We start from the raw sequence: 16,289 nt of genomic DNA, 5'->3' as shown, positions 1-16,289 counted from the left end.
GGACGGGCTCCAATCCAGAGGTGGCCTTTTATTACGCGGACTACACCTATCAGAGGTTTGGAGCAACAATAAAACTGTGTTTGCCGCCCGCTTCCAGTGACGTTTTGTTATTTCCCAAACCCGGGCTGACGCAGAGACCGTCTCGGCCGTGCTGGTTTGTCGTTTCAGAGGTGGCGCTCCGTGTTCGCTCCGATTGGTACTTTCAGCAACAATAATGTTGAAATCTACAGCAGGAACGCGCACAAAGTGACACAGTTACGTGGTTGCTAGTTGGAGACTATGACTCTTGCACATGGTATACCTATATATTACATATAGATCCGGCAATTCCTGGACGGATGCGCATGAATTAGGGCGCTATGTTAAACCATTTAATGCATATTAATACTGTATGTGTCATATACATATTCTGCATATATATAGACCCTGCATCTTCCTCTAAAATGATTACATCTATGATCATTAATAAATAACCTCCTGATGAGAAGGTTGGACAGTAAGAACTTTTTTTTAAAAACTTCTCCGCGGTTACTTGTCAACGCCCCCAATTTCTGACGTCCAACATGATGTCTCATCGGCGGATGCTCGTTAGTCAAGGTGAAGGCGGCGTTGCAGGAGGACGCCAGCAGCGGAGACGGCCACAGAGCGCAAGAACGCACGCACGCACGCACGCACGGGGGACCCGCACGATCCAAAAGTTGGATTATCGCCACCCGATGAGCTCTAAAGCTGACTTCTCTGCGTCGGTGAACATGCTGCGAGGACTTTCGCAGATCTTCTTCCTCCTTCTGCTCTTCGGGAAGCTGCGTCCCGTGAGTATTGAGCAAAACACGTTTGGCTTTTCTCATGACATGATCTTGAACTGGCGTCTCTTGGAATCCTCATTTGCGCACACACTCACGCGTTTTGGTTGCACCACGCAAACGCTGCGTGCTCCCGACATGTGCTGCAGGTGGGCTCGTTATTGGACGCGATGGGGCATTTTTGTGGCATTTACGGCCAGTTTAACGCCACTTTTGTCATCACTGGAGTGTTCTGTGAGCCAGCCTGTAATTGTTGGTGGCATTGGTGTGGCTCCCTCATCAGGAGACCATGGCAATGGCCTCCTTTGTCCCCGTCTTCGGTCTCCATCCACAGCTGTCTCCAGAGGAGAAGCATGTGGACTCATGCGCAGGCTGGAACTCATTTGGACATCAGCTCACACTCACAGGCTGCTTTACTGTTGGGAACAAAGTCAAGGAATTTCCCAAAAGTTCCTCCCAGCGAGGCTCAGAGGCGATGGTGATTGTAATTGTGATGGTTTTATTTGAATAATGGTGAGATTTGTCCAGATATACCTGCAGTAGATGGATGATTCATCACTGATATTGTTCCAGCTCCTCGTGTGGCTAACAATAGCCTTCTGCTACCAGCCTGATTAATCCCCTCAGAGAGGGAACTCATCCACCTAAGTAACGGTAATAAATCTCCCAGCCCTCGACTGGATCCCCATATTCTCTAGCGGCGAACGCCCGTGTTTCATGTTGATCCAGCGGCAGATTTCCCCGCAGTGACTTGGAAAATGGGGAAATGCAAATGTTAAAAATCTGATGTTTGAATGACAGCCAGTGGATTAACTCTGAGTCAGCCACGCGCGTCGGGTGGAAAGACAAATGGGAGCTCGCCTCAGGATGCGGACACGATGTGTTTGCCTAGAGGTGTTAGGGACCATTCAGAGAGCACACACACACACACACACACACACACACACACACACCACACACACACACACACACACACACACACACACACACACACACACACACGGCCCACGTGATTCAACAAGCGTCCTGCAACTGCAGTTGTATGAAATGGTCACTGAGGGCGCCCCTCTGTGCAGGTATTTTCAGGGCTGAACCAGATGTGTGACATGAAGGCGGAGTTGACCGAGGAAAAGGACACGTGCGAGGCCCAGATTGAGAACAAAACTGCAGGTCGGTTTGTAGTCTGTCTTCGTGTTTGTTCAACTTTCCTTCTTCCGTTTCACCCTAATTTGCATGATCCTAATGTGACATCAGGCCGAGGTGATGAAACGAGCTCTTGAGACAACAGAGCTGTTTAAACGTGCCCCTCGGGTTTACATTGGCAACATGTTCTCAAGTGCAAGAAAACCTCCCATCAGACATCTTATTTGGGACAATGATGCGACTCTATCGCCCAACGATGCACCTGGAAGTGAGCGGCGGCGGGTACAACAGGTTGACATTTTGTGTCGTGCGGCCGAGCCAACCGCACCGGTTTGACTTCAAATAAGAGTGTGTGACGAAGGCCGAGGAGCTGCTTTATTAGTCCCAGTGGCAGCGTGTTAACTCAGCCCATCGGCTCTCATAGATACAGGGCTGCCACTTTGTAGCTCGCCATGGGAACGAGACGTTTCAGCCTTTATTGATTGATTGATTTTCCCTGTTGCGCGGTAACAAACAAGGCTTTGTTTGCCACCTTGTCTCTGCTGCTCTGCTCAGGTTGCACCGGGATGTGGGACAAGATCACCTGCTGGCCCAGCGCTGATGTCGGAGAGGTGGTCACCGTCCCGTGTCCAAAGTATCTCTTCTTCTTCTCTGGGAATACGCATCTAAGTAAGAACCTTGTCTGTGAACGGTGCTTTGATGGTGCACAGCATTTTAGCACATCTTAACACAAGGTTTCTGTAACTCTGGGTCACTTTACTGCTAAAGGGGCCCGGCTGTGGTGTCCCTCAGGGCTCTGCTCTTTCGCCCCTTTTATTTCCATTTTATTTCCATTTTTCTGCTGATCTTTGAATGGCAGACGCAAACTACCACATGGAACTGAAGGCACATAAACGACTTAAGGTGAAATGCAGTCATCAGATTTTAAGGATTAAAGCAATGAATTTGAGGGATGAAGAAATTAAAACCAATAATATCTCAGTTAAACGTGTCTGATCCGGACCCGGTGAGAGGACAATGTCAGAGATGAGGGTGGTTTAGTCCAGCATCGTGAAAAATATGTTGGTTCAATGATATCAGATGATTCATTCAAATTGGCATGGTTATAAATTTTGTGATATCTTTTAATGGAACTATTTTCGTCCTTTTTCAAAACAAAAAAGCTTATCTTATCTTTGGCAAGAAAAACAACGCTTCCTCTCCGATAATCCTCGTACACCACTTTAAAAAAGATCATTTGAACATTAAAACAAAAAAACCCAACAAAACTGTTAATCTTCTTTTGGTTTTGTCAGATAAATACCAAACACGACTTTAAGCTTCTTTATCTCTTTATGGGAGCGGAGAGAGGAATTAGGAAGCAGGGAGCGGATCACAACCATCAATTCATCCTCCGATAATCGTGTCGTTCCCGTCTTCCTCGAGGCTCCACGTTTCATCTCGCACACGGGGAAAAAAATCCCAACAAAACCGAAATGTGCGCAGCCGAGTCGCAGAAAAACAAACAGCTCCTCTTCCAGGTCAGCCGTCAAACACGTTTGTCCTTTATCCGCAGAGGGAAGTGATACTAATTATGGCAGAAAACGGCTCTCGTGAGGATTTATAGGCTGGATTGCGTGTGTTTGTACAGCACTTCCCCTCTGAGATTCCCCTTCATCTCTGTTGCTCATTAATTGCCTCACACGGTTTATGATGATGTTTTGTTTTTACCTGGCAGACCTTTGATTTGGACCCCCCAGATGCATGCATTCGTTTAATGAGCTGCACTTTATTTGGACTCGATTATCCAGCGAATGTCTTACTGCCTGTAACTCGTTAATAAATGTGGGCAAACTCGGAATTCTGGTTAATTCTTAATCTGCTTTAGTCCACCACATTCTGCCCTCTGCCTGCACCGGGAGCTTCACCTTCCCCCTCAGGGTCCGATGTTACTTTAATTATTTCACCATGTTCTAATATTCAGAAAATTCAACTTTCATCCAGACGCAACTGTCCGAGGAGAGGGAAGAGCCCAGATGTCGGATACGCTAACTCACAGTACGGCTATAGAGTAGAAATTATATTTAATTTAGCTTTATTAGGTATGCTGAAGCTTTTGAGTCATTAAAGGAGGCGGAAAACTTAATCTGTCGTGACTACAGCATCACTTGGCATCAAAAACTAGCATGTGAACATGGGGAGGTCAAATTGATGTCAGGAGCTTTAATGGAGCTTTCAGGGCAGCTAACGTCAGCTTGGCTTCACATGTTCATATCATACCTAATATACAGGTATATATATCGAATTAGAGTTGAGTTAGTCATGCAGCCCCCTAAACTCTGTTGTACATCAAACATTTTATTTTCTTGTTACTCTTTTTCCTGTGAGAAAACTCCGTCGGGCATATGCCTCCAGCTGATTGCCAAGTGGCATAAAAATGAGTGATGATTCTTTTATAACGTGGATTCCGCTCGGCGTAGCGTCGTGTTCCTGCTGGTGTTCGGCTCGTTCGCGACTTCAATGATTTACCGTCTGCGTGAGATGAGCCGGCGCGGCGTGGGGAGAGTTTTCTGGGAAGCTGTGATGTGACCCAGATGGGAGACCGTGTGACCTGCGAGGGAGAGGACTCCCGGGAAAAGAGAGGGCACGGAATCGCCAGATTTATGGGGCAGAAAGCGGAGAGGTGTATTTCGTCAGAGGCTCTTTGGATCAACTGCCTTGAAGCGCACAGTGGGGGGTGGGGGGTGGGGGGGGGGGGAGTGGCCCTTGCTGCCTTTTAGTGTGGCATCAATTATGCAGTAAATCAACAAATGAGTGCAAGTCGAACCTGCCGTGAGCTCCAGGAGATGCAATCGGGTTGATGTACGGTCGGGGATTAGGTGCATTATAAATTACCCCCAAACTTTCATCTGCAAATATGAACAGTGCAGGTCGGGAATAAAAAAGACCGAATCACTTGAGTGTTCGCTGTCGTAGCGGGCGTCATCAATCTGGCGGCGGTGCACAATTGGAATAAACCCTCTGCTGCGTTCCCTCGCCGTAGAATTCAAAATCAAAGCCACGTTTGGAACCCTGTTTCCTTCGCACAAAGTCCCATCTCAAAGTCCCATCTGGTTGGCTTTAAAAGGCCTCGCAGACCAACTGGAAGGAGGGGAAAAAAAGAGGATGACGAAACATGGCGCCACTGAGAATCAGGGCCAGGCCATAAATTTAGTGGAGATGGAGTTTGCCATTCTCATGAACTCTACCTAGTTAGTCTAACACAAACACGGTGTCATTCATCTCCTTCAACAACGCGGGCGGCGCCCTCTCTGTGTGCTCGGGGCCGCTGCCTGTCGGAGACTCGGCCCTCCACCCGCCGCACTCGACTGTACGCTCGCGCTGATACGAGTGTTTGTCCAGCAGCGACTGTAATCAGTTTGCGACCGTCCCGATTCAAGCGTCTGGATCAAAACAGCGGCAGGGCGATTAACTTGTTTGAGCTCTCTGAAAGCCGGCGCGTCGTGTTTTGGGGGATGATGAAAGCATTCTTCAGGCCATCCCTCAAATAAGCCCGAATCCAGCGGTGGCACGGCCTGAAACAACAGGGGCTTTGTGTCCCGCCACGGTGTTTGCAGAGGCAAAGCCGCCATCTTCTTTGCAATGCGCCGCTCAGGTATTTGTGAGCCGACCGTAGTTTGGTGCCAAACGCGTCCGCAGACTTCGGATTTTTGGTCGTTTCCCAACTCGGCCTTGATTTGATAGCAGCTTTGGAGCGATACGATTGGGAAATGTCAGGAATGTCCTACATTTAGACGGTGTTTAGTTTGAAAAAATCATTTGTCTCACACACACACACACACACACACACACACACACACACACACACACACAAACTCAGTGGCGTTACGTCCATGTTGGTAAAAGCAATGAAGAAATCCAGCAGATAACTATTCCGTGCTTTTCGCGACCGACAGGATTAGATATGCGTCAGGAAAATAAGAGAAGGTTTTTAACTTGGACCTGGTTTAATTGATGCCCGGTAGAAAACCTGCTGTTTTCTTCCTCGACCAGTGAAATGTGGCGTCATTCCACCAGATTACAGCAGGCTCGATCACCACTAAAGCACGAATCCTCGGACTGCGATGCTAAACTCTCGTCTCGTGTCTGCAGAGTCTCTTTGACACATTGTTGGGCTCTTTTTCGCTGCCTTTTCTCAGCAGGAATTTAGCGCGCTGCTATTTTCAAGGCCCTTCCACATGTCTTTTAGCCTGGACCTCTCACTTTTGCCCTCCTGGGCACAGCCGGAGTAAAAATATCCCTATGATCAACTATGGCCGTCCGTGCATGTTTGTGCTGAGTGTAATTAAGAAACAGATGGAGTCAAATACTCATGGGAACAGATCCGAGCTGATGGGATGGAACCTCCTCAATCATTCCCTCTGTTTCCTTTTAGTTTTTGGAAATATTCCAGACATTTGTATCCCAGTGTGAATAAACGTGGACGTTTTGTCCCGTGGTTCCTGCTCAACACTGCGTTTTCTCTCACTTTTCCCCTTTAACTCCCCCCCTTGTTCGCCAGGTAACCTGTCAAAGACGTGCACGGAGGACGGCTGGAGCCCCATCAGCATAGACTACACGGAAGAATGCGGGTACGACTTCAACACCACCGTGGGTGACGATCACGAGGTCAGCACGGACTCTGCCTGATGTTTGCCTCCATTCGACCTGGTCTGAGGCTGTTTTTATTTGCAGGCGGGGTTCTTCAGCGCCATCAAAGTGGGCTACACCGTCGGTCACAGCGTCTCGCTCATTTCTCTGACAATCGGCATCATCATACTCTGTCTCTTCCGGTAAGGAGAACCTGCAAAATGCTTCTTAATGTCTTTCCGCCCTCATTTAGAGCGATTAACCGAGCCGTCGCCCGACACTTCCTGCATTTTATAGGGGTTTTATTGTGTTTTTCACAGACGGAGACGGATTTTGTGGGGCTGGATATTCAAATTTGACCTTTTCCTCCGCAACATTTCTCAAACAAAACTCTCTTCCGCAATAAAGTCCAATGACTGGCTGGTTAACGGCCTCTTCCCGTCCGACCTTTAGTCCCGGGGAATAAGAAAGAATAAGAACTTGCAGCACCAGTCCGATGGGTTTGGTGTGTATGCATCTCGCTGGCTAAACAACAGGAGTTGTGTTTACTCGGCTGGCTTATGGAATGCTAATGACTCTGGAACATGGACGCAGGATGTGAAAAACATCTAGTGTTTGCGTTCACTGCGCAGCTGCCGGACGCGGCGCATCCGAAAACAATCGCCGCTCTTCAGCCCACTGGCGAGCTCACGAGGAACGTGTTTGTTTGAAACCTCGCAGGATTTACGTTAGCAACGCCGCTGATTTACTCCTGGATCCCTCCGTCTCGAATGCATAGGCAGACGCGGCCGCATGCGTGCAGAGTTCGTCTCCTCTGCAACATGTGCAACATGTTAGTGTGCACAAGGAAAAGCTCGTTAATGACACAACCCCTAAGAAAACTCCGTGTTTCTTCCTCCGTCGAGAATAACGTTGCATTTTGGAGTAATATTAATGATGGATGGCGTGCGCAGCTGCAAAATGGAGTGCAAAGGAACCGGTTTGAAACCACCTCCTGTTCCCTCTTGACGGCGTGCATCTAGAATTCAGCCCGTTTGTCCAGTCATGACCAGTCGTAGCAGAACACGTTGTTCCACGTTCAGAAGAAAACAGCGGAGTGAGAGAGGGAAGATTCTGGAGAACATTTCCATGATGATGATCTTCATTTCTAAATGAGCTCCATTATCGAGAACTTTTGTCGAGAACTGTGAGAATGAGATTTTAATGAGCAACGGTCCTTGGAGAGAGAATTCTGAGTGTTTTTCTGCCTCCACAGGAAGCTGCACTGCACCCGAAACTACATCCACATCCATCTGTTCGTGGCGTTCATCCTGAAAGCCGTGACGGTCTTCATCAAGGACGTGGTTCTGTACGAGGTCGGGGAGACGGAGGAATGCCACGGCACTGTGAGTCCATCTCCAGCTCCTCCTGAACTTCCGCCTGTGGCGGATCAGCTCCTGCTCGCTCTGATTTGAATGTCCCGTCTCGGTCGCTGTGGGTGTAGCAGTGTTTGCGTGTCCCCTCCTCCGCTGACACTTCCTCATTCACGGGATCAGCAGGATGTTGGCAGAGTTTCTGTTTGCCGAGCGTCGCTCCTGAACTTGAATGCTTTTGTCAATAAATTATGTTCAGGGTTTTGGTATCTGGTCGTTATCTACAACGCAATCGTGGCACCGAGACGGCCGGACCGTCGGCGCTCGGCTGTTAAATCGGTTTATGTGTGATGGAGGGAGCTCGGACGTCAACCAATGTTCTGCTTCATCACCAGAGAGAAGGTCGACGCGCTTTCTTGCCTCAATCTAAAGATTTTCCGTATTTACACTGAATGACTTCCTCTAAACACAGCTGCTAACCTTTGCAACTGCTTCTAAACACAGCATTAGCAACGTCCATCAAACACACACACACACACACACACACACACACACACACACACAAATATGAATGACAGCGGTTTTACACGCAATCTCAACCTCGCGATAACATCTGTGATATGAGCTTCTCGGCCATGATTACAACTCCAGTATAGAATAGGCCGTTTAGCTTCTTTAGCTAAACCTTTAATAATTTGCTGATACCTGCACAGTGTTTATTCAGTTCAGGGTTCTCATGATGGCGGTTGTCTTCCAGGTGGGCTGTAAGGCAGTGATGGCTTTCTTCCATTATGGCATCATGGCCAGTTTCTTCTGGCTGCTGGTGGAGGGCCTCTACCTCCACACTCTGTTAGCCGTCTCCTTCTTCTCTGAGAGGAAATACTTCTGGGGGTACATCCTGATCGGTTGGGGTACGTGTTTGCTTGACCTAATTGACCTAAATGGGACATTATTTTTGTGTCCGCCTGCAGGACACAAGGCTGCAACGTTTCATGTAGCCAGGATGTGCCAATATTGGCTCAAAGCTGACATGAGACCAGTTCTAAGAGATTATCACTGCACACATCCCCGTGCACGTTGTCGTCCTCTGTCGAGTCAGCACGATAAATCTCTGTTTAACTTGTGAAGTGCTTCTTTGTAACACGCCAAATGGTGATTCCTGCTTTTAATCTCTTGTTTGCAGGAGCACCATCTGTCTTTATATCAGCGTGGGTGCTTACGAAGGCTTATTTAAACGATCCAGGGTGAGTTTAACACGAACTGCCTCTTGAATGTGCCGCTCCGCTCATAAAGTAGGAGCTAAAATGCTGCCTTCAGTGAGTCACTGAATGTTTTTGGACGCTCCTGTTTCCGCCCCGTGTTCTCATCACTGCGGACAGATGCTGGGAAATAATCGACGACACTCTGTGGTGGATCATCAAAACACCCATTTTGGGCACCATACTCGTGAGTCACGCCGCGATATTTCGCACGCTGCCACGCATAACGAGGTCACGTGACCGAGTGGTTTGCTCCTGCCTGGCAGGTGAACTTCATCCTCTTCATCCGTATAATCCGAATCCTCCGGCAGAAGATGAACTGCCCCGACATCGGAAGGAGGGAGTCTCATCAGTACTCGTAGGTGTCATGAGATCAAATCCTAGGGTTGGTGTCATTTAATGACTTTCCTGTTGACATTTGCACACTTCACTGCCCCCCCCTCAGGAGACTGGCTAAATCCACCCTGCTGTTGATACCCCTCTTTGGCATAAATTACATTATTTTTGCTTTCCTACCCGACCACGTCCAGTCCAAAGAGAGGCTGGTGTTTGATTTAATCCTGGGATCGTTTCAGGTAAGGACCCACCCTCACACGTGAGTGCGCAGCTTTTATGACACTTACAGGATTTATTTCTTGAACTCTAAGCCACAAATGAGAGGAAAAATAAATCACAAACGGGTTGAAGTCTGCACATCTACGCTACTCTGTAACAAAAAACAAACATAATTACAGCGATGTTATGTTTAGCAAATGAAATGACTGATTTATTGGATTTGAAATGTAAAGTTAAAATGGAGGGATGGAAACACTGTGAGGGAAATTCTTAATTTATGGCCAAAAATTGTCTCCTGGGAAGATTTCCCAGAGATACATATGAGGAACCTCCTGTCGGAGCCAGAAGTTGGTCAGAATCCTACCCTCATCACTCATGCACAAATATTTTCAGTGTCTTTTGAGCGTCCAGAGGAATTATTCCGCTTTTAGCCACAGCTCTGAAGTTTTGTCTGCTTGTTTTCAATTTTCCAGGGTTTTGTTGTGGTGGTGCTGTACTGCTTTCTGAACGGGGAGGTAAGGAAATCCAAACAAAAGCCGCACTTCAGGATGTTTACTCTCCTTTTTTATGTGGCCAAATCTCATTTTGTGGCCCCCGCTCATGAGGATCAAACCCTCTTAACGCCCCCTCTTCATCCTGTTTGCCCTCGCGGCTCCTTCAGGTCCAGGCAGAGATTAAGCGTAAGTGGCGCAGATGGATGCTGCAGAGGTTCCTGGGGGCTGACACCAAGTACCAGCAGCCCTCCATCGGCAGCAACGGCAACAACTTCAGCACCCAGATCACCGTGACGACCAAATGCAGCCCCGCGACCCGGCGGGCGTCCGAGTGCCGCGAGCACCTGTCGGTCATCTGAGGCCCGTCTGCATCCAAGCCGTCTCTCTGTTCCCGTCGTTATGTGCCGAACGTGTCGTTTACCTGAGGTCAGTTCTTCTGTCTTTATGTGTCTTTATGGCCTGTGGGTTGAGGACGGCGACTCCGGACGGGGCAACTTTACGACGGCTCCCATCGAAACCCGGCACCTGTTTAGCAGCTCGACTGTGGGCAATTGACTGATCTGTTATTTGCATAAAGAACCGTCGACTCGGAGCCAAACGGGCCACATTAGCGTCGCTCTCCACCAAACTGCAGGGAGGAGACAAATCCTGACCACCTCTTGCGTGTATTAAAGGGAAACGGCTTGGCCGAGGTTTTCCACGATGTTAAGCAATAGGTAAATACAGCCAGTGTCCTATAAGAACTGCAATGTTTATTAAAGGGTGTGTTACACAAGAACACTTAACCTAATGGCTCGCGTTGCTTCAGGGAGCTGCGGTCGTAATGATATTGTCAGGCTGTTGTGAACAACAGTCGGGGAGGAGGGATCTATAGCGCAACGATCCCATCCTGTCTGTGACAGTTTCATACGGGGCATTCGCCAGCTGCAGCTGCACGACATTCCTGAGGAGCTGCTGAAGCTCCTGCTTGTGAAATTCATCTCGGCTTTTGTCTGAGTGCGTGGTTCCTCTTCATTTCATCCATCTAATGGACCAGATGTGTTCCGTTATGTGTGCGCGGCGCACGGCGCTGGCGGAGATGCCGTTATTCGACAGCGTGGGGCGAGACTTCAGTTGAAATAGTTGATTGTCTTGTGCTTCTCTGTGCTGTTAGTCGTCTTAATCGGGCATTTATATCACCTTCATCAATCAACCAGCCAAACCTGGATAGCGGTTATTGATTAATCAGTCAAATCACAGCCGTTTATGACCTGCAAATAAACCCATTTACCCCGTTTTCCATTTATAGTGCGGCCAACAGGGGAATGGGTTCTGTGTGGGTGGAGTTTGGAGCTGAAAACGGAACTGAAACGTCGGCCCAGCAATGTGGATGTGGCGCTTTTGATGGGATGCATTCCTGCCAAATGCTTGTTAGAGTTCCTGCATTCACATTAGAGATTAATTCCACGGCTCCACGTCACAAAATTAGCCAATGTGCGTTGAATCGTCGGATTCTCATCAGGTAAAAGCTGTGTCGGGCCCATCGGTCGCGACCTTGGCCCCAGCCTCAGGAGAACTGCTGTGCTAAGGACTGAATTTTATTGATGTGAGCTTAGCTGTAGAGTCAAACTCTACTTCATCCCGAGCTAAGCTTACATCATCAGCAAAGATAATTAAATTATTGAAATAGTATGAGTAATTTAGGGCTTGGCACGAAACTCATGCGCACCTCAAGTAACCTCTGACACTGTTGCTGCTCCAGCTTTTTGCTGTGCCGTACTATTGACCGCTCAACCATATTTTAAAAATAAATAAATTATTCAACTATAACTTTTAAGTGTTTAAATGTCCCCACAGTAAAATAATATTGACACAAGGTCAAACCATTCCTGGAATGCCTTTGTTACGCACCCCTTTGTTCTAAAGTCATTATTATGTTCATTTGTTGTTTTAGAAATGTTATTTTCTGTGCTTCAACCTACAAATGAGCTGAAACGAGTTGCTAAGACTCCTGGTCAGGCGCTTCGGTGTATGTTGTCAGAATGTAAATACGCTGTGTTTTTATGTTAATTACTTGCGGAGCTCAGGTGCAAACTGGAAATCACTGTTTACTTTGGAAAACTGTGTCCCTCATGTGTTTTCCCTCAAGACTCGTGCAAAAATGCAGCAACTTTGAGTGGGTTGACCCGTGATAAAAATGTTATTGAACCAACTGTCGGATTGAAATTTAAATATTTACACCATGGACAGGCATTCTGTCTGCTCAGAGGGGGGGGATGGGTGCAGTCAGTTGTAGAAAGACAACATTTATTCTGTTAAAACAAATCAATCTGCAGGCAAATAAAATGAAATAACCGTAACAAAAACAGACGTCCGGATGACTCCCTTCGACTTAACGCGTATCTGTCGCCCCCTGCTGTAAATACAAGGTATAACACGTTTCGTGCAAGTGCCATCTGCACTCTAAGCCAACGTTTGGTTCCGAGTTCCTCAGAGTCCAGTTAGAGCTTGTTGAGACGCAGAATGTTGAGGCGTGCCGCCAGGACAGTAGCTCCCTCTGCGTAGCTGATCTCCCGCAACATCCCAGTCCAGCACCTCTCGGACTCGTCGTATCTGTGTAAACAGGTACATTTTGCACGGACGGTGTTCACGGATCTTCATCAGACTTTGTAAATATGTACAGAAGCTGTGGAACACATTTCAGCTTGTGACGGCTCGAGAAGCACATTGTGATAATGTTTGTCATGTGTAAGAGGTAATATTGTACAAGTCTTGTGCTCTACATTTTTATTTTAAAATGTTATTAAAAGACCCTCTCCAGCAGTGCATTTGTTTTTGTTTTTTGTTTTTTTTAAAAAGAAATCCTAACCCTAGGACATAAGTCATCACATTTATATTTTTTAAGCACAAATTGTGTGTGTGCTGCCTCTTTTTTGGCAGGGGGGGGTAAAAGGCTAAATTAGTGACAGACTCCCACCTCCAGATGTCTGTCATCTCTGTTGGGATGGGCTCCTCACTGGTTTCACTGGGCATCATGGCGAAGCCTCCCAGGGCGTACAGGAAGCCCCCCGTGGAGACCAAACTGAGGGAGCTGCGTTCCTGTGGGAACTCTGTCAACTCGGACCACCTGGGGCAGAACGTCACAGTAAACGCACAGCGGAGCTCCGATGGTGTTTAATCAGACGCTGAACTACCGGACGATGCCCTGATCAGAGCAGACGGTGCTGCTTTATGACCTAATTGCCTCCTATTATGGCTGGATGACTCATTTCACGACTGTGGACACATGTTCCGCCTCATCACCACGTCGCTCACCTGTCGGCGGCGATGTCGTAGACCTCCACCGAGCCGGTCAGGCCCGAGTCCGTGACCCCCGTCACCGCGTAGATCTGGTCGTTGTGGACGGTGACGCCGAACAGGGAGCGGGCCGTCTTCAGAGGAGCCAAGTCCTTCCACTCAAACTTGGTGGGGTTGTAGACGCAGACTCGTCTCAGGCACTTCCTTCACAGACGTCGGCGTGTTAGCATCAAATCGCCATCGCGGAGCTACAAAAGGAGTCTGGAGGGACCTACTTGCTCTGTGACTTTCCTCCGATGACATAGACGAGACCTCCGTGTGACACGGTCCCGTGGCCGTACACTTCATAGGGCAGAGGGTCCGACTCCCCCCACTTGAACGACCTGCAAAGACGAAGGGGTTCGTCTTCATCGGGGGGGGGTTTCGCTGCAGTTTGGGGCGAAAGCTAATCGCACACTTACTGTCTGTCGTAGATCATGACCGAGTCCAGCGCCTGCTCCCCCTCCTTCAGCTCTTTCCCTCCCACAACAAAGATGGAGTTTTCGGCTTCCGTCAGGCCGAACAGGCAGCGGGGGTTCGGCTGCGACGGCATCCCCAACCACTCTGAGCTGATGGGGTCAAACTGGGAGCAAATAGGGAAGCAAGATTCAGCACATGGATGCAGCTTGGAGGTTTTTTGTTTTATTTTTTTTAGTCTTTAGAGGTGTGTTACCTGCAGGAAGTAGGAACTGAACGGGTCATCTTTATTCTCCTCGTATCGCATCCCTCCCACGACGAAAACCTGGTTCTGACCCGTCACCAGGCTGCAGTGGTTTTTGGGAATATCTGTAGACTCTGAGACCACAAAGCATTCGTTCCCCACGGGGTCATAGGCCACCGTCCCCGTGTCGCTGATCATCAGGATCAGGTCCATCTCAAACATCCCAAAACGAGGGTTGTTGTTGAGGATACCTGGAAGGTATCCTTCCTCGTCCTCTTCGCCCTCTTCAGTTTCACCTTTGCCCAGTTTCTTTGGCTGTGGGAGACGCCCTTTGTGAGCCTCCCGGACGAGCTCCAGGTCCTTCTTGATGTCCTGGTTGAAGCGGAGGTACTGGTGACGTTCCACTTTTTCTTTGAAGTAATCCAACGGAATGAGCCGGAAGCGGATGCAGTGCAACAGCTCCGGCAGTTCCCTGACGCGGTTGGCCTCGTCGTGCTTGACCCAGTCCATCAGGGATTCAAACACCAGCTCCTCCTGCAGGACATTGAGGGCATCCGATGTGATGATGAGGGCCAGTTCGCTGGGGCCCAGCTGCAGGAAGTCCTGGTCCCTGGACACGACCTGGTAGCGTTCGCAGATGAAGTCTCTGGCAGCCAAAACGAGCCTGGAACAATCGAGCAGAAGTCCTAACCTGAAGATGGCCAGGCAGTTCCCCAGCACCATCTTCTCCTGGAGGTAGGACACACACACCGAGAAGATGGAAGGGATCTGGTACATGTTGGCGACAATAAAGATATCCTGGACGTTCTGTTCCGTCAGATCGATGTCTGATGTGTACAAGTAACGTAGAATCATGCCCATGACGCCCGGTTCCACGTCTCTGAGGACAATCTCCCGCTTCTTGCTCTCCTCCAGGTCAGACAGGAACATGGCTTTGAAGAAGGGGCTGCTGGCTGCCAGAACCAAGCGGTGGCAGGGGAACTCCTGGTCCTTGATCTTCAGGATGCAGTCTACAAACTTGTCGGTCTCCAAGAGGTCGCACAGCCCGTCCTGAAGGAGGGTCTGCTGGTACATCCTCGGCTGCTGCTCCGGGTCCACAGTCAGGGCGGCCATTTTGTCCTCGTCTTGGTTGGGTTTCTCGGGAACCCTGCTTCCTCCCCACAGCAGAGCGGGACTGTCCTTGTCCACACGCCTGCTCGTATGGCTCTGGAAGGTCTCTGCTGGTTGGTCAGTCGGTGGGTGCAGCTGTCTGGGGTCGTCACTGTGGAAGCCTATTTATAGACGGGACCCTCACAAAGCTGAAGAATCTATTTTGTTGGGCGGGGAGGAGGACAGATCCAGTTCCTCCTCCACAGAGATCCCAGCAAACAGCTGGGTGAAATCCAGGTAAAGAACTGACCAGAAACTCTGAGTCAGTCTGGTATATTTACACTCTTTGTCAAAGCTGTTTTTGTATCTGTAATCGAATCCTGACAGAAATAGCGAGTGAATCCACTGAATGAGGCTGTTTACCTTCATGTACCTTCATGAGAGCCTCAGCAGTTATCCAATTTCAAAAAAATCCCGCCAGACGTCAAACTCTTTAGGCCATGAAAATTAAATAGACCATGGACAAAACATATATTGTATATTCACAGGTTCCTCTTTAATCCTCCTCAGGTTACAAACACAGCAGGTGACACACTGCGTATAATGTCCTTTAACACAGATGCTAGTTTTTATTGATGTTTCCTGTCTTTGTGATACCATAGGAAACATAAAAAGAATAACAGCTCGACTGAAAACGGTTCCAACACAAGTACATCGCGGTGAAAATGTCTGATTGTCTGACAATTCAGTCTTTGAATATTTTTTGACATCTCCAAAGATGAGCAACAATCCGTTCATTGTGAAAATCAATAAATCATCATTTCTTTAAAATGATGCACATATATATTTTAGTTTGGAGTGGAAATACAGCAGCCAAATCGAGTTTAATCATTATTTATTTGACGTGGGACAACGTAAGAAACGATAACTACTGTTGGTGAAACTGCGCCATCTGGTGGCGCTATCTAAAACCACACTAATTAAATTAATTACCGCAAGATAATTCTCAA

General features: G+C 48.4%; 2 protein-coding genes across 3 annotated transcripts; one reads left to right on the top strand and one right to left on the bottom strand.

Annotated features, from left to right (window-relative positions):
* The first annotated feature begins 574 nt into the window (after window positions 1-574).
* On the top strand, window positions 575-13,016 carry LOC130539572 (vasoactive intestinal polypeptide receptor-like). The gene is made up of 13 exons (XM_057058029.1): window positions 575-812; window positions 1,880-1,973; window positions 2,502-2,615; window positions 6,487-6,593; window positions 6,660-6,757; window positions 7,810-7,939; window positions 8,664-8,817; window positions 9,090-9,150; window positions 9,286-9,352; window positions 9,432-9,523; window positions 9,611-9,740; window positions 10,194-10,235; window positions 10,382-13,016. Exons 1-13 carry the CDS (start codon window positions 582-584, stop codon window positions 10,571-10,573), a joined length of 1,512 nt encoding a protein of 503 aa, XP_056914009.1. The 5' UTR covers window positions 575-581; the 3' UTR covers window positions 10,574-13,016.
* LOC130539566 (kelch-like protein 40a) lies at window positions 12,484-15,957 on the bottom strand. Of its 2 annotated transcripts, XM_057058014.1 has the most exons (6): window positions 14,203-15,957; window positions 13,952-14,112; window positions 13,766-13,873; window positions 13,509-13,694; window positions 13,171-13,320; window positions 12,484-12,806 (listed from the first exon to the last, which is right to left on the bottom strand). In XM_057058014.1, exons 1-6 carry the CDS (start codon window positions 15,301-15,303, stop codon window positions 12,695-12,697), a joined length of 1,818 nt encoding a protein of 605 aa, XP_056913994.1. In that variant the 5' UTR covers window positions 15,304-15,957; the 3' UTR covers window positions 12,484-12,694. The 2 variants fall into 2 exon arrangements, with proteins under 2 accessions (XP_056913994.1, XP_056913995.1); XM_057058015.1 differs by lacking the exon at window positions 13,171-13,320.
* Between the last annotated feature and the right edge of the window lie 332 nt (window positions 15,958-16,289).

This window comes from Takifugu flavidus, chromosome 15 (genome assembly GCF_003711565.1).
Source record: "Takifugu flavidus isolate HTHZ2018 chromosome 15, ASM371156v2, whole genome shotgun sequence".
Classification (NCBI taxonomy): Eukaryota; Metazoa; Chordata; class Actinopteri; order Tetraodontiformes; family Tetraodontidae; genus Takifugu; species Takifugu flavidus.
This window is presented reverse-complemented; position numbering and strand designations above follow the sequence as displayed.

What these genes read in the sequence shown, in the direction of transcription:
- LOC130539572 (XM_057058029.1), top strand. Translation starts at nt 582, where the DNA reads ATGCTCGTTAGTCAAGGTGAAGGCGGCGTTGCAGGAGGACGCCAGCAG. An exon ending in TCTTCGGGAAGCTGCGTCCC is followed by an intron (nt 813 to 1,879) that starts GTGAGTATTGAG and finishes CCCTCTGTGCAG; the next exon opens with GTATTTTCAGGGCTGAACCA. An exon ending in GCTTATTTAAACGATCCAGG is followed by an intron (nt 9,151 to 9,285) that starts GTGAGTTTAACA and finishes CACTGCGGACAG; the next exon opens with ATGCTGGGAAATAATCGACG.
- LOC130539566 (XM_057058014.1), bottom strand. Translation starts at nt 15,303, where the DNA reads ATGGCCGCCCTGACTGTGGACCCGGAGCAGCAGCCGAGGATGTACCAG. An exon ending in TCAGTTCCTACTTCCTGCAG is followed by an intron (nt 14,113 to 14,202) that starts GTAACACACCTC and finishes ATTTGCTCCCAG; the next exon opens with TTTGACCCCATCAGCTCAGA. An exon ending in TACGACATCGCCGCCGACAG is followed by an intron (nt 13,321 to 13,508) that starts GTGAGCGACGTG and finishes GTTCTGCCCCAG; the next exon opens with GTGGTCCGAGTTGACAGAGT.